The 26,644-nt window shown below is 39.6% G+C and overlaps 1 protein-coding gene across 1 annotated transcript in view; it reads left to right on the top strand.

Annotated features, from left to right (window-relative positions):
• Positions 1-26,644, top strand: part of ZFYVE26 (zinc finger FYVE-type containing 26) — a 48,911-nt gene that overhangs the window by 19,127 nt on the left and 3,140 nt on the right. The window contains 23 exon segments of the mRNA XM_066552177.1: positions 687-914; positions 2,704-2,809; positions 3,559-4,295; positions 4,850-5,046; positions 5,906-6,010; positions 6,585-6,707; positions 7,203-7,379; positions 8,514-8,760; positions 9,855-9,953; positions 11,602-11,759; positions 12,689-12,858; positions 14,171-14,199; positions 16,262-16,383; positions 16,471-16,691; positions 17,296-17,443; positions 18,583-18,792; positions 19,578-19,793; positions 21,748-21,945; positions 22,245-22,447; positions 23,315-23,456; positions 24,019-24,078; positions 25,330-25,512; positions 26,321-26,365. Of these exon segments, the coding sequence (XP_066408274.1) occupies positions 687-914; positions 2,704-2,809; positions 3,559-4,295; positions 4,850-5,046; positions 5,906-6,010; positions 6,585-6,707; positions 7,203-7,379; positions 8,514-8,760; positions 9,855-9,953; positions 11,602-11,759; positions 12,689-12,858; positions 14,171-14,199; positions 16,262-16,383; positions 16,471-16,691; positions 17,296-17,443; positions 18,583-18,792; positions 19,578-19,793; positions 21,748-21,945; positions 22,245-22,447; positions 23,315-23,456; positions 24,019-24,078; positions 25,330-25,512; positions 26,321-26,365 (4,124 nt within the window).

Here is a 26,644-nt window from a genome sequence, read left to right as displayed (position 1 = left end):
TTCTTTAAGTATATTTTAAAGTGGCACTTTATAGATAATTTGGTGTATTCTTATTCTTGCTTTTTTATCCTTTTTTTTTAAGTAACAAAATGGAGATAAACCTTCAAAACCTTTGTAATATCATAATACCTTCCAATTTTCATAGGACTGTCATAAAACATCTCATCTTTTCCACAGCTGCTTTTTCTTACAGCTCTCTTCATTATATAGTACTGGTGTTTCTCTTCTAGTCACCAAATTTATAAATGGCTTTTTGGTGTTCTTAAAATATTTAATGAGCAAAAATTTAGGAGAGCTCTAAGAGCTAAATGTTTTGGATGGAGCTCAAGGATTGGTCAGCACCTGTGTTTTAGAATTAATGTTAATGACACAGAACTAGAAATATTTTAGGTCTGCCTTAATATAGTTCTAACTTCTTAGAGCCGTGGTTATCAATTTAGATGTACTATAGTTTTATTCTGCTGTGAAAATTTCTCTTGGTTTCAATTGAATTATAATGCTCACAGTAAAAATGTCCCTTGCCTTCAGGGAGCAAGGGAATTTATTAAATTATAATGCTTATACTGAGATCAATAATTGTGGAGAGGAAATAAAGCTAAAGCATTTCTCTCTCTTTCTCCCCCACCCCCCTGCCTCCTTTCTTCTTGACATTTCATCCTTGAATCTTGTCTGTTCTCTTAAACCAGACTCTAAAGGGAGCCTGCTTGGCACCTTGGTGGAGCAGGGCTCTCTCAAACCCATGGAGCTGGAGAAGCACCTGGTTTGGAACCAAACACAGCTCCTGCTGAGAACTCTTGACCAGCATAGCCAAAGCATGCAAGAGAGCAACACGCAGACAAACTTTGTGAAGGCCTTCCTTGACTACATCACTACTCTGGCTGCTGTGGTGTTACGGAGCTTGAATGCAGAGCTAGGTAAGGGCTTTCTGCTGGAAAGTCTGAGCCTAGGTGGAGATAGTCACACTGTGTAGTCTGGCCAAATTCTGGAAAGTAATTGTGCAAAAATGGTTCCTTGCCAAATGTACCTACTACCTGTGCTTTTGATTTCAACTGATTATTACTTTTTTTTTCCTTTTATTTCATAACACCTATGCCACACACAGCTCACATGGAAATAGTTGATGTCAGTGGGAAAATGAGAACAGAAATGCTAACTACTGACCCAGACTCTGCACTCCACTTAGAGACAAAACTTTGGAGACAAAACAAACAGCCCTTGAAATCCAAAAATTCTTAGCACTGCCCCTGTAAGGCGAGATTGATTTTTGCATCCAGTAGATCAGCATGCTGTATACCTTACAGCTCCCTTAGAGGCAGCAGGCACTGCTGCTCCACAAGGGTAAGAAAAGAGTGTGTAGAAGGCCATGCAGAGGTAACCAGGCAGAATTTTTTTATAGAATCAGCAGATGGCCCATGGAAAGGAATGTACCATCAGCACATAAAGCTGTCAGAAGAGCAGAACAATTCACTGTGCACAGAGTAAAACTGCTTATCTGTGACAGTGTTCACAGGGGTCTTATGTTGAGGGAAGAGACGGAGAAATGACTCTATGTTCAGAAGGCTTGATTTATTATTTTATGATATATATTACATTAAAACTTTACTAAAAGAATAGAAGAAAGTTTCATCAGAAGGCTAGGCTAAGAATAGAAATAAAAGAATGATAACAAAGGCAGCTGTCTCGGACTCTCTCTCTGAGCTAGCTGGGCTGTGATTGGCCATTAATTATAAATATCCAAGATGGGCCAATCAAAGATCTACCTGTTGCATTCCACAGCAGCAGATAACCATTGTTTACATTTTGTTCCTGAGGCCTCTCAGCTTCTCAGGAGGAAAAATCCTAAAGAAAGGATTTTTCATGAAAAGATGTCTGCGACACTTATCCATGTTTTCAAGTTGACACTAATTGAGCTGCAGTAATGTAAAATACCAGAGTACTGATTTCAGAGAGTACCTTTCCAAGAGGATAAGAAAAAAGAGCAGAAGTCTATTTGCAGACATGCTGGTTCAGCTCAGGTCACTGTCATGCCAGCTGTAGCTTCTGTATGGACATGATTGGATAACTGCCAAAGCCAAAAATTGCACAAAAATATTCAAGGGCTGGGTGAGTTTGGGGGAAATGTTGTTGTGTTGGAAGATGAAAGGAAGAGGTGAACTTAGGAGAATGTGTCCAAAGTTACTTGACGTAACTCAGTAGTGGATACAAATGCTTTCCAGCCGTAGTGGCCAGGGTTTCACTCCTTTGTAAAAGTACCTATACGCCTGTGAGTTCCCTCTGCCCTTGTTAACTGACTTGAATAGAGCATGGACTCACCAGTCTACATCCAGAGACTCATCAGGAAATAATTCTGCATGTTTTCTACTTCTCACTACAAGTACATATTTTGTTGAAAGTTTATGAAGTAGAGTTGCTAAACTGTTTGAATGTAGATCTTGCATAAAGGATGAAGAATCTGTACTCTGCCTGTTTTGGTAATACGTCCAACATAATATTGCCAAAACTGAGAGGCTTATCATAATCACAAATGCCTTGCAATTTACTCTGGATTTTACCATTCTATGGTGAATTTAGAACTCTGTGAATTTAGTCAAAGAGGTTTAGACTCAGGGCCATAAAATTTATATTCCTAAAATAAAAGTTGGTTAGTGTATTCAGCTAATGTGTTTGTATTATAATAAATATTCTGGTGTCTTTTTCCCTAAGATGTATCTGCAGAAGTGAAAGTGGGAAACCCATTTATACTGTTACAGCAGAGTCCAACTCAGCTGCTTTCCCAGCTTGTTTTTGAGAGACAAGTTCATCCTGACAGGTCAGTGCTTTTTCAGATTATGTACTCCAGTAGGTTATTTTGGTATTGGTGACTTTTACCTCAGCCATTATTAGGTTCTTTGGCTACTTATCACAGGTGGTACAGCTGTGTCCCACCAGCTGATCACTTGATGCTGCAAGGATTGGTGTGTAGGGAGGAGCTTAGTCAGTGCCTTATCCAGCCTGAAGATTTTTGATTGGGAGAATAGTGGCTCCATATTTTTAACAATTACTATCTGTTATGAAGTGAGAGTGGAATTATGTGGATTTTTTTAACTGTGTGACAGTTCAGAGGAGCACACTTGTAGCTTGTCAATGTAATACAATAAAGTAGGGTAGTAGGTTTCAGTAAGAATACTGGGCATGGTCTTGCCCTTGCAGGTAAACTGGATAATCTAGCTCCTTCCATTGCAACTACTAAATTAGGTTGGCATGGAAACTGTCTGATTTGATGAGGTAGCTTTTTTAAAAGATGAGGTAGCTTTTAAAAAGATGAGTGCTAATGGTGAACTATTTTAGTAGCTTGCAGTTAGGTAAAAGTCAATGTTTGAGGAGTAAGTTCTTTTTCTATAAAGGAATGACAGCCTAAGTTCAGAGTTAAAATAGTATATGTAATCTTCTTGTGTATGTACCTGTGAAGAATATTAGGGGGCTTGTGTTCTTAAAGCATTTAGAAGATTAATGAAAATATCTAATTATAAAGTACCTTTATATGTGCTGGGTAATCTGGTTCTGTTTTCAATCCTACAGACTTTCTTCTCTCTTGGCTAAAGAAGGGTTGAACCTGAATGTGCAGCAAGTCATTGTTAACTCTTGTTGTGAACCACTGTCCTTGTGCAGTGCAAGGCAAAACAGCCAGGCAAAGTCTCTTCTGACCAACATCAGCAACTTGACACAGCAGTGTGCCTGCCACTGCCTGCCAGATGTTGAAATACCTATTCACAATTCTGCAGTGACCTCTGAGGATATCTCCACTCAGGCCTCATCCTCTCTGAATGAGTTGAGCCAGCACACATTGACTGCCTCCTCCCTGGACTTCCTGAAGTCTCAGTCGAAGCTGATGGCTACAGTGGCATGTCTAAGTGCATCTAATATACAGAAAATACACAAATCAAGTTTGTCTTGGATGGAGTTTCGGGGCAAACGGGAAGTGCCCTTAGGCTTGGAGCAGATTTCCAGGGAGTGTGAGGCACTGTTGAAGGAGTTCCCAATATTGGAACGATTTCTTCTTGCTATGTTTGAACCACTTCGGAATCAAGAGGAAGGTAGCAGTTTGGCTGCTGTCTTCTCTGGCAAGGCATACATGTCTCTGGTGCTCCTAGGGTTACATTCCACCACAGCTGTTAAAGTATTAACTGGAGTCTTTGAACAAGCTCTTGGGGCAAAGGATTGGGACAGAGCTCTGAAGGTCTTGGATCTGTACTGTCAGGATGTGGAGGAAGTGGTCAATGTGAAGGATGCTGTGCTGAGTTGTGCAGCTGCTGAAGGTAAGAAGGATTAAGTCAGGCTTTTTTCCTCAATTCTTTTTTTTTTAATAAAGAATGCAGCCTGGATCAAAACGCAGAAACTAAAGTAGTGGTCCTCGGGCAAATCCAGAGATGGAAATAGATAATTTTCCTTTCTTCATCCTGAATTTGCTTTCTCTGATGGTGTTGTTTCTGTTTCACAAATGTGCAAATCATGACCAATTTAGTACAAGAGAACTGGAATGCGTCTGTTTTGTTATTTTTATGTGAAGAGCTGAATGCATCAGGACACAGTAATCATTGTATTGTTAATGGAACATCTCTTACAGCAGTGTCATTGTTATGCATGGATGATGTGATCTGTGAAAGGTGCCTTTTGGAGTCTGAATAGTAAGTACCTCGTGCTAACTTTGGATATTTCCCAAAACTGTGATGCTTGGGATAACTCTTGCAATGATTTTTCAGCCCTGTCAGTGTTTCTTTTGTTGATGTGATCCAGCAAGGATAAGGATTTTTTTTTTATTTTCTGAATTATAGAAACTGAATTTCAAATTAGTGTTTTGTTTCCTCCACAGATAAGGATGGTTGGCAATACTTGTTCCTTGTAAAAAATGCAGTGTTGAGAAGTAGACTGGCCCTGCGCTGTCTGGACAAGTGGCCCCTTGATGCCTGTTTGGAAATTCTAGCTTACTGCATTTCTGACCTGGGCATGCCTCATGAACTAAAAGCCAATCTGCAGAGCAGGAAGAAAGAACTTCAGGTTTATCAAAAGGTACAAGGTCATTCTTCAAGTAACCAGTGAAATGAAATAGGCAGCAGGAAGCAAATATTGGTTGCCCACTGAGAAGCTTTCACCCTTGGTTCTTTTTTGGTCGTGAGAGCTTTTCAAGTCTTTTATCCAAAACAGTTCATGTGAAGTACTATAGTATCCAGTTAACACTCAGCTTTCATCCTTCACAACTCTCCCACTCGCCTGTTAGCATTCTGGTCTGCAAACATTTTTAGATACAAACATTTTTGTGAATCTGATTGTTTTGCAAAGTATTTTCCATTCTGTGCAAATTCTAGAGCCTCTGGAAGCTTTCCATGGCAGTTAATCATTTTACAAGTTTGAGAAATGCAGATGGTGTACAAGACTAGTGGTCCAAGGGCCAAGTTAGTGTTGCAGTCAGTTCTTCTAACTGCAGTGTAGTGCAGAAACCCTGAAGTCAGAAAGGCTGGCCTGGAGTTCAGCACAGACTGAAAAGCCAAACAGCAAAATAAGGAGCCATCCCTGCCGAGTTCTGTCTGGTGGGAGTTCTGCTAACTGACAGCTCAGTTGTCTCTCTGTTAGTGCCAGCAATGTCTGCAGTAAATGTGTACTTTTACATCCATAATTATTGCCAGAAACCTTATCTTTCAGAAACCTTCCCTTATAAATGTGCCTTGTAGACTCATATCTGTGAAAACTGTAGAGATCTTGTTTTTGAGTGCAAGGGCGTTACATCATCCCTGAAAAGGTCTAAATGTGGTCTCCTTTTTGACTTTTTTGTCAAAGCTCTTGATGTGATGAGCTCAGCTGTTTTCTTAGGCTATTGATTGAGATAAATTGAGATTCTATAATTTATGCTACTCAATATTAACTTTTACAGATTTTGAATGTGCAAAATGAACCATTGTGGAATGACTGGCAGGATCTGAAAAAAGCCTGCGCTGATGATCCTCAGGCTGTCATGAATATCATTCTGAAAGTAAAGGTTAGACATCATCATGTGAATTTCGTTGAATTAGAATGCATTAAACTTCAAGTAAATAAATTCATCGAAATGGCATCTTAAAACAATGATCAGTGGAGATTACGTTGGGAGGAAGGATTTCTTTACTCAGCTCTGTGCTACAGAAACATATAGAGATCTGTATTTAATATCAAGATTTACATGTAATTAATAATTCTTAAGTTTTAGTTTAAACTCTTACTCTGAGATATAACCTGTACTTTTCTTTTACAATTTTGAAGATTTTAAAGTAGCATAACTTTGGTCATAATACAGATGTGATTATTAGAGAAATGCTAATATTGTAAATCTGGCTGGCTTTAAGTGTCTTTCTGAAAACTAGCTTGTTTACTGTAAGGTAAACAAGGTATTTTAAATTCAGGCTGTGACTGATTAAATTGGCTATCATCTTCCTTTGTCAGTGTAATTATTATTATTTTTATCTGGGAGAGGAGTCTAAGCTACAGAATCTCTTAATCAGAACTTTGGGAGAAGAAACTGTATCAGGGAGGGTAGAGTTTGTCCTTTTGTGTTTACTTCTTTTTCAATTCTTTAGGATTATGAATTGTGTGAGGAATGGGAACACTTGTATCCTGTCCCAAGAGAAGACTTGATCAACCTTCACCGTGAGCACCTTCTGCACTTACTGGAGATGGGAGACATGGAAAAGGCATTGCAGGTAATAGCAAGATGTTCTCAGTCTCATATCCATAGATCAAATAAGTTGACAACTGTTTTGCCTGCCTTCACTGTGTGTGTTTTCATGGTCTTTTTGGTTCCACCCTCAAGAGATGTTATTTGCTTAGATAAGCTTTTAGGATCCCAGCTCTCCCCTGTTATGCTTAAGTAAAAATCCAGCTTGGCAATTTAGTTCTTGGACCTAATAGCATAAATGTCACTTTCATGGAAATACAAGGCTCCTTTCATTTGAAATATCATAATGAAGCATGTCAGTGCTGCTTAAGCAGAAGAATCAGAAGTGAAACTAATAACATAAATCGGTCAGCTGTGCCCAAATTAGTGGTGTGAACATTTTTGGTTTTAATAATGGTGGAGCTGTCACTTAAAAAGTGAGTTAATTTGTTTGCTGGAACACTGTAATAAACTGTCATGGGCAGAAAGCTGCCTTCCAGGAATGTTGTAGAGTTTCACTGTGTTTTGTTTGGTTTTGTAGCTTTTACAAAGAATTGAAGACCCTGGTGTTTGCCTTGCCATCAGTGAGCAGTCCCTGGACCAGCATCCAAACTTGGCAGCCTCTCACTTCTTGGCTGATTACCTCACAGCTCACTTCTATGCCAGTCTGACAACGGCACGCCGGAATGAAATCCAGGCACTCTATATAGGATCCAAGGTCAGTAAAACCCCTGCCTTGAGGGATTAACAGCAATAAAGAGCTGTACAAGTAATTTTGTCATGCATAGTACTTTCATAATATAAAAAGCCAGAGCATTCTCACCACACCAGGTCTAAGATCCTGAGTCTCAGGATCCAAAGGAAAGTTAGAGATGGCTTAAAGCTTCTCTTTCCTTTCTCCATTTTTGCCGTTCCATAGTATGAACAAAGCAGTCTTGGGTTTGAGCTATGGAGAATGGATTTACACACAGACTGAAAGAGGAGAGGGTGGAATAAAATAAAATTGTGGAGTTTATCAGAAAAGTTGCTATCTTTGTCCCAAGTGAAGAAGGAAGTATCTTCAACTTACTGTCTGTATCGGTAACATCAGGTGTCCTATGTATGCTCACCTGTATGGTGGTTTTTTGACTTCATGTTTCTTCCAAGGTCCTTCCAGAGGTGGAGAGTATCACTCTTCTTTCTGGATGGCCACTGCCTTTACAGAAGTCACACAGGTTCTGTACTCAGCCTGGGAGTAGATGCATTAATCAGCAGATAGCCTTAGTTGAATGCATTACATGTAAATAAAATGCAGTGCTTTTGGTAATGTCTGTTTTGGTGCAGGACTGTAAACAGCAGCTTGCTCCAGTGTGTGCCACACCAGTGTTTTGCTGGGCTGCCTGTTTCTTGTTCCTTCAAACTAAGATATGACTTAGTTTGAAAAGCATCCATATTAACTGTCCATTTAGAGGAGAATTGCTCTTATTTTCTCTGCGTAACATTTCTTCAGATGATAGAAGGATAAGGATTGGGTTAATATGCTTTTTATAAGTTTATTGTAATAAGAGAATGTGCTGTACTCTGCTGCAACATACTTGTCACAGGGTCACAGGTTTCACTCTTCCATATTCTCTGAAATAAGGCAGTGTTTTATGGAATGGAAAGTGGAAGCTAAGTGATTCTGCAAATCCTCTCAGTAATTCTGTAACAGAAGTAGGAATTGTTTTCAGAAGTCCCACCCCCTTTTTTTGACCTCCACCTGTCATTCCATTCTCTGCATAAATTATTGCTCTAGTTTCTTGTCTTTAATGTCACAAAAACACATATTTAAAGGTGTGTATTTTTATGATACATTTTTTTTCTTGTGTCTCAGGTGCTGCTGACTCTGCCTGAGGTCTCCCGTGTTAACTACTTCCACCTCTCCTCAAGGCCGCTGCTCATGCTGGAACAGCTCCTCATGAATATGAAGGTGGACTGGGTAGCTGTAGCTGTGCAGACACTGCAGCAGCTCTTAGCTGGGCAGGAAATTGGTATTACTGTAGAAGACATTGACAGTTTGCTTTCCAAGTATGCAGAAAAAGCTCTCAACTTCCCTTTCACATTAAAGGAAAAGCGATCAGGTAACTGTCTGTCAGAATGCTGGTTTTCATTTGGGAAAGAAGGGCCAAAATCATCCCAGAATAATTTCAGCAATCATGCCATGTTTTTTAGATGTGTGCCTCCAGTCTCCCTCTAGCCCAGAACGTGTTCCTAAAGTCTTCGCCTTTCTTGTAAATAGATATTTTCAAGGACCAAGAGCTCCAAAAGTTTCTCAGACTTTTCTCTGTTGTTCCTTGTTGAGGTTTCTTTTCTTGTGTTATGCTGATCAGTTCTATTTTACTCCTGTTTAACACAAAGTCACTTACAACTTAAGCACTTCTAAAGCCTGCAGCCAACTACATCTGCCCTCAAGTAGAATGGGGATTTAGTCTTCTGTAGTATTTCCTCCTACCAGAGTCCTATTCCTTTTTCATATCGAAAGCTTCTAGACTCATAGTTCTGTTTAACAGTCTTGTCTCTAGCTTGTCAATCCCTTTTCATCCATGTTGTCTTTGAGTCTTGTGCACTTGGTTTCTTTTAAGGTTTTAGAACTGGAACAGCAGAGGGTGCTGCAGATCCATTCCAATGCTTTTGTGTCACTGTATTAAAAACATATGGGGTCCTGTACCTATTTGTATGTATTTATACCTGCTGATATGGTACCAATTTGCATTATGCCAGTTCCCAAGTGTTGGCTTCATTTTGTGATTTAAAGATGCAGCTCTTGCTAACATAAAAGCATCAGACTTAATTACCTCTTTGTGCCAAATGGTCTATAACTTTGCAAGTATGCATGTTCCTTCCACCTCAATGTGAAGCATTTCATATTAGCCATAAGCCATTAACCAATTGTTTTCACATCTCTGCTGTATTGTTCCTTTAGCTTTTGCAATGCAAGGGGTCATTACACCCTTGCTTTGATAAGGATCCCTTTCGTTGTTTTTTAGATAACTGAATTTTATACAGTTTTGCATTAATTGTTGTGGACTAATTTGCATGCAAAACATAGCCCTGTTTTGTGCTGACCTTCTTACATACTCCTGTGAATGGATTCTTCTAATCTTCCTCTAAGGTAGATGTATTGACCAGTATTGTCCTCTGATTTTTTTTCTCCTTCTTCCTCTCTTTGTCCTAGATTCTCTGATACGTATTCAGGAAAGTCTCAATCAGGTATTGGAGTGTGAAGTAGTGTCTAAATCAGGATCATCAGAGCTATCTCCTGTCAGCTCTACTGGTAAGGTTAAGACCTTTGTGCCTCTTGGGGTTTAACCTCAGCAGCAACCACAGCTGCTTGATCATTCCCTTGTCAGTCCCTTCACAGGTGGGATGTAGAGGAGATTTGGAAAAGGGTACAACCTGGGGGTTGAGGTAAGGACAGTTTATTAACTGAAATCAAGTAAAATATAGTAATAATGATGATGAAAAGGGAGATAAGAAAAATAGAAAAGAAAAACAAAACCCAGGAAAAACAAGTGCTGTATAATACAATTGCTCACCACCTGCTGACCAGTGCCCAACCCATTCTCCTGTGTGGATCAACCCCTGCCAGCCACTTTCTCCCAGTTCATTCCCTGAGTATGCCATTCTACAGTCCTTGAAGTTTTTTTCCCTAAGATTGCTGTTGTGACCTGAGGAAAATAACACACCTCGTATTGTCTGAGAGGTTGTACTCACAGTCCTCAGACACAAAAAAAATGGAAACTAATAAATTTAAGCCAGAACAACTGGAGAATATGTGTAGCTAAGAAACAACCCGAAATTCTTCTGCAGGTTCTATTCAGCAACTCATGCAAGACATGCACAGTCTGTGTGTGCTCTCAGGGAAAGACTTAACAAAATATCTTCAGACCTCCAAGGGTGATGATTTTAGCAAGTAATGGGCCTGGACTAGAGCTGTAGAATGATATACTGATCTACAGTTTAGGGTGTCTGAACTATTTCCTCCTTCTGTATCCTGAAATGAAGACTCTTCTTGCTTACATCAAGTGACAGCAGTGTTTTGGATTGGGCTGTGTAGCTCTTCAGTTTTTTTCTTATAATGGTCAGTCTGATATCTCTGTCCTGTTAAAAAACTGGAACTGCATGGTCCTTTAATGTTTGTTTGCAATCTGGTATCTACTTGAATGAGAATGAGTTAGCTTTAGTGAAATGGAAATTTTTGTTCTTCTTTAGTTTAATATGCATGTAAACAGAAGGTGGCTTGCAGGGCTGCAGGGATACGTTGAACTTTTAAATTAACCTGTGTAACTGACCCACATCATATAAACTAATAGCCTATCTAATACTGTAGATATCTCATTCAATGAGTATTTCATTGTTGGCGTTAAGATGCCAAAGGAAGCACTTAAATTCCTGCCTCTGTGAACTGATTTCCCCACAGCAGATTGAAAAGGCGACCAGAATAGGGAGGGTTAGGCTGTTGCTGGTTATGCCACATCTCCCCTGAGATAACAAAGGAAACTCCCAGTCTTCAAGAATGTCAACACTGGGTATACTTAAGATTCTATTTTATCCTGTATTACTTTTTGGTATCCAATGACCATTTTTTCTTCCTCCTCCAAGTCTCTGCTTGTGATACAAGAACAGATGTTGACACATTGTCTTACACCTCTCTAACTGTTGTGGAAAAAGTCTCTTAATAAGTACATTCTCTTGCTTGTCAGCATTGAAGTACTCTAAGTTTACCATCTTAGTTTACAGCATATATATTCCTTATACAATGTTACTCTGCCATACCTACCTGAAAGATAATGATAGTAGTCATCTTGTGAGGCAGAAAGACCTTACAGCCTCGTTGAGTCTGTAGTGTTTTCTGGTACTTGAGACTCTATTAAACAGCTTAAATCCCATTCCATATTTTTCTTGGCCTGGCTCATTTTCAGGTGTAATCATATCTGCAAGTCCCAGAGACAGAAGTCTGCCACAGAACTTGTTTCCTCAAGAATTTGTGCCTCCTGAGAAGCCACCACCCAAGCAGCAATGGATACCTGATGACACTGAAACAATATGTATGGTTTGCAAAACTGAACGTTTTACTATGGTAAGGAGAAAAAATGAAGTACAGACATTCCTAGAACTGTGACCTTAATATGAGCACTTCCTCATAGTCTGTTTTCTGAAAGACCTGAGCTACTTGAGCAGGTTTGTATGCATCACCATGGGTCCAACAAGATTGCCAGTCCTTTGGTATTTAACCATTGGTTTTTATTTAGAGTGGTTGAGGAGACTGGGAACAGATAGCTCCTTGCGGAGATCTGTGAAGTGATAGAGCCTAAAGAGGAAATCTGGTCATCAGAGAGAAGACAATTATGGGATCTCAAAAATGTGTAACACCAGCAGTATTAATATTCCAGAAGGCTGTCTAATTGACTCTGCTAGCAAGAAATAACATAATCACTGTATGATTCAGATTATGAGTATAGAAAATGAAATCTTTGCTCTTGGTTACGCTTTTCCTAAAAACTATTGTTTCACAGAGTACTTGAGAACTGCATGGGTGCTCTAAGGGAGAACATTTTTTTTAGTTTTGCAGATGTGCTGGCAGTCTGCTATCTTCTGCTGCTTAGAAACAGTACAGTTTTCTCAAAAGTGTATCTGCTGCTTTTGAATTTGGAAATTTCTTCAATGGCATCAGGAAAAACATTCTAGAGCTTTTGCCTTTTCCAGGACATGATCTAATTAGCTTTGTGATCAAAACTGGGATAATTTAAGTAATAGAAAGCCCAAGGCTGCTGCAAACGTATTTTCAATACTGGCCTCTGGGTTTGGGGTTTGATTTTTTTCTTTGCTATGCTTTCTTCAAAAAGGAATTTTAACAGGGAGAATCAATCACTGTATAATTCTGAAAGCCTTATCCTGCATAGTGTTTTCTCTCTTCAAATGAAATAAGTTTACTCACGAGTAGAGAGAGACAAGGAGGGGACTTCAGTAAATTCTCTTTGTGGCTCATCCATGACCTCTTGTGCTTAGTTTAACAGGCGCCATCACTGCAGGCGCTGTGGCAGGCTGGTGTGCAGCTCTTGCTCCACCAAGAAAATGGAAATAGAAGCTTGCAGAGAAACTCTGTCTCGTGTGTGTGATCAATGCTATAGCTACTACAACAGAGAAAACGTGCCTGGCTTGGTGCAAGACACAAGCACGTAAGTCCTTCTGTCCTAGTTCTCAATTTTCAGCGGAGTGCAGGAATGGAATGAGAGAGACATAAGCCTTTGGATTTATCTGGATGATGTAACATCAGCCATTTGGCCTCCAGCAGTTGGGATTTTTAGGTTTGGTAGGTGTGGGAATGTTCCTTATGCCTCACTTTTCTTTTCACGTTGGTTTAGAACATTGGAGGGCCAGGCAACAAATTCTTTAATTCTTTAAGTATCAATAATTCTTTAAGCATCAATTAATCACTAACCTAAGAATTCAATGTTTTGATGCAAAACATAGCACAGATTGCTACAGTGTGACTAAGTTCCTTGCAGTATACTCAATTTCTGTATTGATATTGCATGTTGACTAGCTCTGCTGAACATATCAGTGTTTTAGTTATTCCATAATCCCTCGATTATGGCTCCCTGAACCCTGGGAATTAAAAAGCAAGTTTCTGATTAGATAGGCTTTGAAACTGCTTTTAATAAAAGGGACAGCTGTGATGACAGATTTTCATAATGTGGTTGCTTTCAGCTGAGAATTGGACTGAAATTCATTGTGTGTACACAGGCTAGATGGTGAAAAGTGCAGCTGAAAAGAGTTTTACTCTCTCTGACCTTGAGCAGGCTTAATAGGGTCACAGAGAGTAAGATTTCCAGCCATGCTTTCATTTCCCCTTTTCCTATCGAGCCTGCAGATAGCAGTATCTACTATGGCAGTATTAGTAGGCTTCCTAGGAAAGGAGCAATTCTGTGCAGCTCTGAAGAGGAACCTGTGAAAAAACAAGCAGTCACTTGCAGCTGAACAGGTTGTGTCAGAATGTTGCTTACATTGCCAGATTAGGCCAGCAATGCTCAACACTGTACTTGAATGCCACCTGCCAGGTTTGAATTAATTCTCTGGGCTTTTTTATACTCACCCTGTTTGTATATCAAACCCAACTAAATCTTAAGGGCAGTGACTTGGATACCAAAGACTTCATTTTAGCTCTGACATGTCCTGATACTGGGTGGTTCTTGTTCTCGGTGTCTGCTTTTTTATGATGTGTGCAACAGTGCTTTTCCTACAGAAGGTCATAAGAGCCAATTACTTAGTGCAGTTGAAATACAACAATACAAAGGCAGAATATTAGATTTCCAAGCAGAAGGGATTAGGGTCAGGGCAGTGTGTTGAGAAGGACAGGTAGGGATAGGTGCTGGATTTTTACAGAGCAGTGTTCTGAGGAGGGTAGCCATATTGATGTCTGCCTTAAAAGCATGTTTCCCCCAATGTGCTGGAGTAGGCATGATGGTTCTTTCTGTCATTTCATTACAGCAGAAAAGAAGATCAGGACCAAGTGGAAGGTAAGGAATGGAATAATGTTAAACCTCAGCTTTTTTAAGTGCCTTATCAGCAGTTAGATACTGGAAACTGATACACCTAGTTGCAGCTAAAGGTGATGAAAACTTCAGTTACAAAATATCACTGAAGGTTTTTGCATGTGCAGGCTGAAATTGAGCATTTCAAACTTGTGTGAATAGAAATTCAGACTTAGGAGAGCTATCTGAGCCAATATTGAATGCGTTGGATGGGTGTTATAGAAAGGAACTGAAAAAGAGTTGGAGAATCCACTTTTCATTCTAGAAACAGTGAGAGGCAATGGTGTGAGTAGGAATTGATCAGCTCACTACAGAGCAGTGCTGAGGGATCCTCTTTTTATAAACCATGACAGTACAATTCTGAGTAGCACTGCAGTGTGCTGTGGGGTTTTATACCCCGTGCTGCCAAGAGGTAGCACAGCATGAAGCCTCTCTCGTGGGTCTGGTTGTGTCCTGAGTTCCATCTCCTGTATTGATTGTGTGAAAATAGTAATTGCATTTTGGTGCCTCAATTTCCAAATCTAATGTCTTAAGCTTCAGGAATAATAGCAACATTTAATTGACTTTTTCTCTGCCATTTTTCCTCAGGAGGTATTTACTGGTTTTGGTGTTTTGGGTGATTGCAAAATTTTCCTACACTGATGTGAAATTCTGTCAGAACAAGACACAGTTAGTTGAAGTGCTTATAACAGTAGCATGAAACATGGTGCAAAATTTGCATTTGTGTAATAACAAAGCAAATAATATTTTTTTCTTATTTGTTCCTTTTTAAAGTATGATGGACTATTTGAGAATTTTTTCCCCTGCTGATGGAAATTTGCTTTACTGCTACCTTTGTTTCAAGACTGAAACAGCTGAAATGTAGCTTTTGTGTAGCATTGGTGCACATCACTGGGCCTATGTGATCTATTCAATAAGAGTGGATAAGAACAATGTGAAAATTCTCAGATCTAAGAGGGAAAGAGTTTTATTTTGCTTTTCTAAATTATCTGGGGGGACTGTGAAGAAGGCTTATCAAACATTTTCTAGCCTAGTTTATTTGTGCCAATTCAGTTTCCGGTTGAACTTGGAAAAGTGCAGGGGGGTGTTGGGTTTTTCTTTACTCTAGTTGCTTTGGGTTTTTTTTAAATTCACCCTACAGTTTTAAAGTTGCTCAACACTCTAAAAAGGGATGTGAACTAAATGAGTATGTTTTGAGACTTTCTAAATTTTTTCCCAGAGGAAGCTGATCAGGGGAAAGAGTAGCAAATTATCATTATTCTCCATTTCTTGGCATTGCAAGATTGGCCATTGTGTTTTTGGAATCACAAACTTGATCATCAAGTTGAGGGCTTGTGTGCTGTCAGCTACACCCAGATGACAGGCAGTATTTCATTTATAACTCTTCTGGGTTACAAGTTTCAAAAAATGTATTTCCTTAATCTGGAGGAAAGAAAACTACTTTTCACAGAAATTATATTTCTTGAATCATTTGATCAGAACTCCAGTTTTCTGCAGTACTATTTTATTAGAAAATTTAACATTAGGTGTTAGGTCTTCTTAAAATCATTTGGCCTGAAGCTCATGGACTCCATGGGCAAATCACCTGAATTTTGAAAAGAACATAGAGGTGCTTAAATCAATTTACCCTTTCTTTTACAACTGTTCTTTATTTTCCCCTTCAAGCTGAAACCCACAGCTCTCATATTTCCAGTTCCTTCCTGCTCAGAAATATTTAATAAATTGCCTAAGGGGAGGCTAAAGAGGGAAGGCTGCTGTGCTTGATGCCCAATAGCATAAGAGTTAAAAAATAATTTGAAAATATGTTACTGGAACCAGTTTTTGGTAACAGTGACAGTAAGTTTAGGTATGATGTGGCAGACCCCTGGGGGAAGCAAATGTTTCTGTGATGTGTGCTGGACGTGTGATTCTGGCAGGAAGTGGCACAATGAGAGGACTATAGATGACTGTTTTTTGAGAGATAGGAATGTTCTGCATTATGTGTCCTTAGCTGGGTTTGTTGCTTCTTGTGCAATGATTTTACCTGGTGTTTTATTTTTTGCTGTAGAAACTTCTAATAATGAATATTCCACAGTGGTACGAATACCCAAGGCAACTGATCTTGAATGGATTTTTTCCCTGAATGAGGAGGAGAATGAAATTGTACGCAGAGAATTTTATTATGAGCAGGTGAGGTCATGAGAAAGTCCAATATAAGCAGTTCACTGGAGAGCTACCTCAATACCTATATTTGCCTGTCTTTCCTCAAATTGTCAGGCTCCCAGCTCTTCCTTGTGTATTGCCATCCTTAGCCTGCACAGTGACAGCATAGTGTGTGGCCACCAACTGATAGAACACTGCTGCAAGTTGTCCCAAGGGCTCACTAATCCTGAGGTGGATGCTGGACTCCTCATGGACATCATGAAACAATTGCTCTTCAGTGCTAAAATGATGTTTGTAAAAGCTGGAAGGAGCCAGGACCTAGCTCTCTGTGACAGGTGACTCTAATCAGATATTCACTAGGATATATTGTGGTACTGTCAAGAGCATTATCTTTTTTCATTGAGGAGTGGAGGTGGAAGGGTTACTTTGTGTTTGTACTGTGGACCAGTCTAAATGAGAATTTCATAATGCAGGAATAATGGGAAAGTTCTTATAGGAGAAGTTCAAGTAATATCACTTCTTAACAATTACTGAGAGAATTCTCTGACTAGGAAGAAATTATTCACAAAGATGGGTACATATCTTACTTATGCTGTTGTGTATCTGCTTTCAATCTGTATTTTAATACAGGATTTTAAACCTGTGCTTCCTGAGAATGAGCATTTTACACTTCTTCACGTTTTGTCCTACAGAGCTTGAGGTGGCAGGTGTGATATATGAATTTCACATGTACTGTTTTGCTGGCATCTTCAATCAGTGTGTTACACTGAACATGGCAAAGAAACCCCAAACAGTAACAAACACTCTGAAGGGATTGTATGATGGCTAGAGAAACATGGTATACTGGTGATTAGAAACCACTGTCCTAAGAGTTGTCTTTGCATAATGTTCTTCAATGTACAGTAATAGTGAAAGTGTATGTGTTTGTTTAACCTCTAGCTACATCAGCAAAGTGGATGTGTTGAATATTTTGGTTGCTGCTGCCTACCATCCAGTGCCATCTTTGGATCAGATCCTTCTCCCAGCAGCAGTAACAAGATTGAGAAATCAACTTTTGGAAGCAGAGTACTATCAACTAGCTATAGAGGTAACACTGGTGGAGGGATGTCAGTGTTAATTCTTCTGCAGTGGCTTTTGTTTTCCTCCCTCCTGACTTCAAGTGGATGTGATTTGGGAAATGGACAATATTTAAACAGTTACAAACTGAGATTAAGTTTCTAAACATGGAAGAAATAATTTTCTGAACAATGGAAAAAAATTCTGAGACAGAAAAGTCCTGCTGTGGAGCAGCTGCAGAAGGGAAGGATAAGCAGCTTTGTTTTCTGGTAGAGTTAGGATTGGAATGGACTAACTGCAAGGAAGTCATTAAATGGGGGAATCTTGCAGCCAGTAGAAGTGGTGAGACACTCTTTGGGGCAGGACTTTATCTGAAGCTTAAATGTTAGATTCTATTTGTCTGTAATCTGACAGCAGACATTGGTAAGGCATCTTTCCCAACCATTTACTTGGAAATCAGCAATGTTTGCAAATCCATACCTCAGAGCTCATCTCGTGTGCTTTGTCATCATCTAATCCTGCTCCCAGCATTTTGTAAGCCTCTCTTTTTTGGCATTGCACTGTGTTAAATACAGGATTATGATACTACAAATAGTATTAAGATTTGTTAAGCAGTAATAAACAGCAAGAATAGATGACCTATTTGGATAGAAATAGTTCTTGTTTAAAAGCAGCTAAAAGAGCTTTAGGTCTACTAAAGAAAATCAGGAGTAAATTTTATCAGCAAAGTTGTGTGAAATAAAAAATATATTGGCAGTTCATGAAGCCAAGATATTCTGTTGCCTTTTGCCTTCTGTTGCCTTTTTTAAAACCACAAATTTGATGAATTCTGCTTTGTAAAAATCATCTGCTTTAGAAAAGCTGATGTGAAAATGTCCTGGTTTAGAACTCATGAACTGAAATTTCCCAGATAAACAGTAGTTTAAACTTATACAATTAAAAAAACGTCCACATTTGTAGATCATGGATGTTTTGGTAGTTGGCCTTTTGTGCCAGTAATATGGAAATAATCAACATGGGTTTTTTGGATGGTTTTTCAGTTGTTTGTTTTTAATGGGAAATGTGCTCTAGGATGGGAAAGGTCAGAATCACAGACTGTGTGATAAGCCATTTTTCCTATTTGCTGTACTGGGACTGTGTTGTAATATTAACAAATTATTTTGAATTTAGGTTTCTACAAAATCTGGATTGGATCCAGGTGGAGCATGGCATGCCTGGGGCATGGCTTGCCTTAAAGCTGGAAATTTAACTTCAGCAAGAGAGAAGTTTAACCGATGTTTAAAGCCACCCATGGATCTAAACCAGCTGAACCATGGTTCAAGGCTGGTCCAGGATGTGATACAGTACCTGGAGTCCACAGTGAAGCCTGTACTCATCACAGTAAGAATCTTAAGAAATTATGGTTTAGTATACATCTTATAGGAATGCATGTTACAATAGCAGATGATAGGGTGTTTATTTTCCTTCTTTATCATGATTGTGTATTGCAAACTGAATATTGTTGAGAAATTTTTTAGCTGTTTCATCACAGTGAAGTGGTGCCTGAGAGATGGTAGATTTTATAGCAATTTGGGATATACTTTGTGGAGGGAAAATAGGCTGTACTGGATAATGTACTATTCCTACAGTCTAAGGAAGGTAAACTGAATCCCAGCAGTATTTTGTGATGCTGCAGTGATGCAATTTTTCTACTGAAACTCTGGTAACTTTATAGAAGTTCAAAGACTTTAAAGCTTTCCCACTCCTCTCATCAAAAAACACTACTAAATGGTTTGGAACTCTGATTAGGTACAAAAAAATTACTTTTTGTACTAAATAACTGCAGAATCATGATGATGAAAGACCAAGTAAATATTTTAGGACCAAAAAAAGCCTCTTTGAACTGGGTTGTTGAAGTAGATGTTGACATTGGAATTTTTTTTAAGTAAGCCTTCTACTTGTCCGTGGAAACAGCTATGCTGGGTACAGCAACATTCAGCTCATTTGTGGATAGCAGAGTTCCAGTCTATTGTTTATAAAAAGCATTGCTGGATTCTCACCCCTCTGAAGCAATACCTCGTTTAAAAACAACATAACAGAAATGCTTCAGGGCTGAGTGACAAGAGCTACCTGAGAAGATTTTTTCTTGCTGATCACCTGTCATTGGTTCTCTGTGTTAATGGTAGGATGATGATTACTTTGCCACGTTGAGGGAACTTGAAGCAACACTGAGAACAAGAAGTCTCTCTCTGGAGGTGATGTGTGAGGGGAAGATTCAACACAACAGCTATTACCAGGAGTGCTTGTTCTATTTACACAGTTATGGCACCAATCTGGCAATAATAAGCTTTTACATGAGGCATGACTGTATGAGAGAAGCACTGCTTCACTTGTTAAATAAGGTGAGTAGTTCAATTTTCATCACCAAAACGGAAATTTGAAAAACAGCAGTGAGCATCATGCAGTGTTCGGGTGGCTTTCTGCACGGGAGTTTGCTGAGGTCCTGAAATGCTGTTACACAAACAATCCAGTTACTGACAGGAATTCAATGAGACAGAAGAGCAACACTGATCCTTACAGATCTAAAAAGAGCATGTAGTTTTGGTTCTTTTTATAGAGGTCCTGCATCAAGAGCACTTTGTCTTTTTTTCTACAAAGTTGAAAATGTGGGACTGTTGTCATAGAGTTCAGAAGAGAGAAGGAAAATTTTGAATTCCAGAGTGCAGATAACATTTGACACTACTCCCTATCCCGTGCCTCTGTCTCGTGGTATTGTTTGTTGAATCAGATCACCCATGTTTGCACTTCTGTAACCATTAGGATTATAAGGGAATACAGAGGACAGAAGTCTAGGGAACCCAAAATGTGGTTTCCAGCTCTCCCTTAAGGAAATTGCATAATATAAGAGGACTTAAGAATCTATGGAATAGTTCTGTTGTGCTAAACTACAGTTAAATCTAGAAATCATTCCAGGTTCTTACCAAGACATTAAGGGTGCTTCTTAGGAGATGTGAATCCATTATATCTCACTAGCTTGTGAGATTGTGGTGTTTCCTTTTTTAAGTTGCTGTGCTTGTGTTTGAATTACTGATTATTTTTTTATTATTTGAAATAACTCTTACTGAGAATGTACAACTTGAAACACCATCTTCCATTGTCTTTATCTGGTTATGAGGTTTGTTAATAGAAAATTAGGTTGCCTTATCTGCTCTGCTTTCCCACTGTACCATCAGTCATTCTAACATCTTACAGTCATCTGCATATTGAATTACCTTTTTAAATTTATCCTTTACATCAGTTTAAATCTGCTTTTAAAGAAAAGTTGCATATTTTTACCATGTAGGTGACATAATTTAACCTCTTAAGTAGCAGACTTGGAAAATACTCTAGACAGACAATTTGATGTGGAAGTTTTGGACAAGGAACTGGTAGTAATCATACAAACCAGAGAGGAGGGTTGGTTCCCCTAAAGCTGTAAGGTACTGAACTTCTGACTAAATATTTTGCAGTTGGTTGTTTGGAGACATTTTATGTGTACAGACTTTGTCAATTGTATCTTACTCTTGAGATTAAAAAAAAAATTCAAAAATTTCATATCAAGCCTTTAAAACATTTGTGGTGGCCCTGATGACACATAATAATGTTACTGTGGAAAGAAGCACATGTGAAGCTGCATTTGCAAGACCACAGTCAAGAGGTCAGGGGGAGTAAATATCCCCCTCAGGTCACTACTTGTGAGGTTTCATCTGAACAACTGTGCCCGGTCCTGGGTTCCCATGTACAAAACAGACACTGTGAAAGGGAAGCAAGTCTAATTGAAGCCACCAAAGCATCTAGGGGCCTGAAACACCTGATATTTGAGGAGAGTGATGGAGCTAGGTTTTTCCTGCTGGAAGAAAAGGCAAGCAAGATCTGTGTGTGCTGTTTTCAGCTAGCAAGTGGGTGATTATGGCAAAAATAGAGCCATGCTTATCTCCTGTGTGCCCAGTAAAAGGGTAAGAGACAGTGGACACAATTGGGAGCAAGGGAAATTCCAATTGGATATAAAGAAAAAGGGTTGGGGTTTGTTTTGGGGGTTTTTTTTGGTGCCTATATTTGGACACAGGACCAGGGCCACAGGGAGGTTGTTGAATCATTCTACTTTGTCATGCTCAGAACTTGACAGGTCTAGAGCAGCATGACCTAACTTGGAAGTCATTCTTTGAGTGGGGTTTTGAACAAAATAATCCCCAGAAATCCCTTCCAGTGTCAATTATTTATTAATTTTTATGATCTCTGTCACTTAATATGCCTTTATATTACATAAGGAAAATAAACTACAGTGGCTTTGCTTCAAGCAACTTTCTGTTTGTGTAGGAATCCCCATCAGAAGTGTTTATTGAAGGGATCTTCATTCCAAGTTATGAAAGTGGAAAGCTGCATATGTTGGAGAACTTGTTGGAAACCATTGATCCAGGATTGGAAAGCTGGGGAGTCTATTTGATTGCAGCCTGCAAATACTTGCAAAGAAAGAACTATTACCATATTCTGTATGAACTGCAACAGTTCATGAAGGTAAGTTGAGGGACAGTGCTATCTCTTTCAATGAAATGTTGAATACCATCAGACTTTTGGTTATTTACTTTGGTCTAAACCTGCATGCTGGACAAGTATATTTTTGCCTCTTTACAATCTTAGAAAACATAGAAGGGCCTGAGCCTTACTAAAGCTGACCTGACTCATGTCATGGCTCTGGCACATTGTATTAAAGAAAGCAGAGCTCTGCCTGCTTTGTGTGAGCCCTTCAGTGCAGACAGTGATCACTGAAGGTGGGGTCCTGTGCTCCATCTTAGTGCTGAGTGCATTTCTTCCAGGATCACGTCCGTGCTGCAATGACCTGCATTAGATTTTTCACTCATGGAGCAAAGTCTTACACTGAACTTGGAGGAAAACAGATGTGGCTTCTAAAGATCAAGGACCATCTCAAAGTCTATCTGCAGGAGGTCTCAAGAAGTTCAGGAAGGAAAAAAATGGCATTCACTTTTCGGAAGAAAATGTCTGCTACAGATGTGTCAAGGTATTTATAAACAAGAAGCTAAGTTTTAGGAGAGGTGAAATTCAGGCTTTAGACTTTGGGGCTTTTATTAGTTTCATTTAAGTTGCATTTAGCTGACACTTACTGGTTGTCCTTGACCCAAAACTGCTTTTATGTAGTTACAAGTGTAGGATTCCCATCACTTTTTCTCCCAAAAATCCAAACCAGGAGATGGGCAGTTGTTTCTACTAAAAATCTGTATGTACATCAGACTACCCTCCTTCAATTTAAAAAACCAAACAGGAACCCTACGATGCATAGACAATTATACATCTTTCCACAAGCTGGTTTTTTTTTTCTTTTTCTCTTCCTTTCCTTTCCAAAAAGCAAGCAGCTTTGTAATGCTTCACTGTCTACTGGGCTTAACTCAAAACACTGCACTATGTACAAGTTATAGGTGCTAGAGATAACTGGTTTCCTGTATTCAAAAGTCAAAGTGTAAATTTATCCTGATCTCTATTATACTTGGGGTTTCATATCTTGGTTTCCTTAGGGGCTTTTTTCTTTCTTTCTTTTAGTCTAGACTCTTAACTTAAACCTGGAGGGGCATGTGTGTGATGAGGTGAAAAAGGAGGAACAGATATTTATTTGGGGATCCAGTTTCTCTGGCACACTTCTTTGAAATAATGTGAATAATTGCTCATCTTCAGCTTGTGATGTATGTTAAGTGCACAGATCTGAAAAGTAATATTGCTGCAGACTTGTACAATGAACAAAGTCAAAAAGCAACTAAAATAATTTTTCATAAGTATGTCTTCTTTTGAAAGATATTGAAGAAATTAGTTCATATAAATAATAATTGACATTTTCTCTATTACAAAATTAAATCAGAATTTTTTCACTATCTAGGCACATCAATACAGTTGATCTGCAGATGGAAGTAACAAAGTTCCTGCATCAGTGTGAGACCTCAGGAGCCTCTCAAATGACAGACTCCTCCTTACCCACACTCTTTGGAAACAATAACATGAAAATGGATGTTGCTTGCAAGGTACTAATTGCTATTTTAAACACAGCTCTATTTTTCATTAACAATACCAACTTGTAATGCAGGTTGAAGCATTTGATGGTTGAAGCAGTTTCTTGTATTTTTTTTGGGCAGGTTACTTAGGATGAATGCAACCCATCATTTATGAAAAAATACTGTTTTCCCTCAGAGTAGCAGAGAACATGTGAGAACTTGTTCTCTTGAGGAGCTCATCTCCTCAAAGTTCAAATTTTCATGGGCAGAGCATCCAAAATACAAATAGAAATATTCCTTTTGTCTGTGCACCCCATTATATTTGGAAGCGAGGCAAATAATGCTATAATTTTAACTATTCTTGACTTTGGCTCATCTCCATCTGTAAATTGCCTAATGTCCCTTAGGGGAAGCAGTGTGTGACAATAGACCCTATAATTTGCTGTACTTCTTGGGATGGTGCTGTTTTCTGTTAAGTAATGCATTTTATTTTGGCCTCTGGGCAAAAGCTGGATTTGCATTAATGTTATTTAACCCTACATAATGAAAAAGGAACGTGCATTCCCAGACTTGTCTATGCCTCTCTTTTCAGGTCATATTGGAAGGCAAAAACATTGAGGAGGGGTTTGGGATTGCATTTAGAGTTCTTCAGGTATGGAAAAACTTGATATAGCAAGCAATATTAATGCAAAGTAACTCCTGAAAGCAGCAATTATTTAAACAAAAGCCTTTCCCCCCACCCCCAAATGTATTTTAATCCCCCCAAAAGCAAAACTTGTTAAGAAAAAAGGCACAAGTTTAAGTCTTACATGTCCATATATTTGTGGAAGCTTGGTAATGAAATTAAGATGCTGTTTCTGCAGGACATTTCCAGAGTAATTGGTTCCTACACAGGAGTGAAGTACAGCTTTTCCTTTGCTGTGCACCTTGTTCAGTGCCTCAACTCTGGCAAACCACAGTCACAGATGTGTGTAGAGACCTCTCACGTGGTGCCTCTCTGCAGTTCATGACAGTCATGCAAAGACAGTGAATAAATAAGGCCAGGGCTCTCTCTGTCTGTTCTCCTGATTTGAGAGCAAAATTAATTAACTGGGAACTCTGGCTTGGGACCTCTCATTCCTCATGTCTGGGTAGAAGTTGAATGATTATCAGTCAGCATAGCTCATGAGCCTCTAAACTCTTCTGAGTGTTTCTCATCCATATAGTCCCAGACAGTAGAGCAGGGCACTTTTGGACAGAGGTGGCACATTGAAAGAGTATTTATGGATGTGGCAGGCCCTGCTCCTTCTTTCAGGTCAGGATGTACAAGACAGAACTCCTGTTTGCAGGGAGATGGAGAGCCTTAGAAAAATAGCACTTCTAAGCAGCAGCAGCAGCCACTGCCTCCAGTAAAAATGGAGCAGTGAGTCCAGCTGCCTATCACTTCCATTTCCATCCTTTTTTTTCTTTACTTACTCATTGCAGGATCAGTTCACAGCTTTTATCATCTCTCCCCTCATGGTCAATTGCCTCCTGTTTGGGGTATTCAAAGGGTGGCTGTTGGTGGGGAGGCTGGAGAAATATACTGGGAATGTGCTAAGTGAGGGAGAGGTGGGTAGGGATCTAGGAAAGAGCTTTTGCCAGAAGAAATAAAACTGTTTTGCCACTCCTGAAAAGAAGGCAGTAACAGCACTCTTGTTCTTGAGCAGGATTGATTTTTACAAGTCTGGTTATAAAAAAACCTTTAAGTCAACCTGGAGCAGTGGTGAGTGGAAAAACAGAGGCTCCCAAAACAGCTTTGAGTTTTTGGAGCGTAGTGTGGTATTTTGTCCTTAGGAGAGACTGTCTCAGTTGTGTAGACTCCCGCTGAGCAAACCTGCTGAGAGCATTCACTGTGTTGCTCTGATGTTCCAACTACCTCTAGGACTTCCAGCTGGAGGCTACAGAAGTGTACAGCAGAGTGGCCAAGCAGCTGGTGAAGCAGCAGAAATACAGTGAGATCCAGCAGCTCCTGAAGTGTGTCAATGAGTCTGGAGTGGCAGCAAAAAATGATGGGGATAACATTATCCTAAACTGTCTAAATGAGTTCAGAAACATTCCTGCTGAGGTAATTCTGTCCTGCATTGTGTCTATTTTGAAGTAAAAAGGATATAGACCATACAGGCTGCAGGGAAGTCTGGTGCCTGTACTGCTCTTTCAGTGAGTCCTTCAGATGCTCTGGCTCCTTGCTGTGGGCATAGCTGCAAGTTGGGAGTGCATGGCTTGCTTGTACAAGATACTCTAAGAGGAAGCCATAAGTAGCTGTAGCACACTCCTACCCAGCACTTCCCAAATGGATACCCATGGGGGGCACGGAACATTTGCTTCACAAGATCCTGTCAAATGCTGTGGGGTGTTCCCTTCAGTGAGGCCTCCCTGGCTAACACAGAGCACATGTGGAGGCAGGAAACTCCTGCCTCCATGGGAACCAATTTTGTGGTTCCCTTTGCCTACCACAGTGTTTTTTCCATCCCAGTGAAGGAAGGAGATGCACTCTGCTAGTTCTATTAATTAGATTAGGGGATGCCGTCCACTCTTTGGGTCAGGGTGGGGCATGGGGTAACTCCTGCTGGGATGGGGGGAACCTACAAATTCATTTCATGCAACACAAGCCATGTCCAGGAGAGACTCATAGCATTCTCTAGGGATACCCCCCAGAGATGGCAGGCAGGAAAAGCTGTGGGGAAAGGGAAGACTTGGAATTAGTATTTTTTTGTATTTTCTACATCTGCAACTCTTGCAGCTGGGACAGTCTAAGCACCTGCTGTCATCTCAGCAGCCCTGCCTGTCCACAGGGGTTTGATCCCTGATGGGGTAAAGTTTTTCAGACTATTATCACTTTAAATGTGAACATCTTTTCCCTTCTTTGGATACAGGATCTTGATAATCTGATTCAGGATATGGACAGTGATGAAAACAAGGTAAGTAAAGTAGCAAGAGCTAAACAGCCCAGTCTTGGTCTGCAGCTTGCAGGGTCTTTTTCACTGTCTTCTCTCTCATCCTCATGCAAATATGATTTTTGAAGGCTACCTTCCTAGATTGTTGAAATCACAGTGAATCCCTCAAGGCCATGGTGTTTGTGACATGTGTAAAGCTGTGACATACAAATATCAACTGGGACTATCCCTATTAGTTCCCTGAGAGCCCTGAGAGCGAGGGCTGGACATTTATTAGAGTGGGAGGAAAAGTATTTCAGAAAG

Source organism: Molothrus aeneus, chromosome 6 (genome assembly GCF_037042795.1).
Source record: "Molothrus aeneus isolate 106 chromosome 6, BPBGC_Maene_1.0, whole genome shotgun sequence".
Taxonomy (NCBI): Eukaryota; Metazoa; Chordata; class Aves; order Passeriformes; family Icteridae; genus Molothrus; species Molothrus aeneus.
This window is presented reverse-complemented; position numbering and strand designations above follow the sequence as displayed.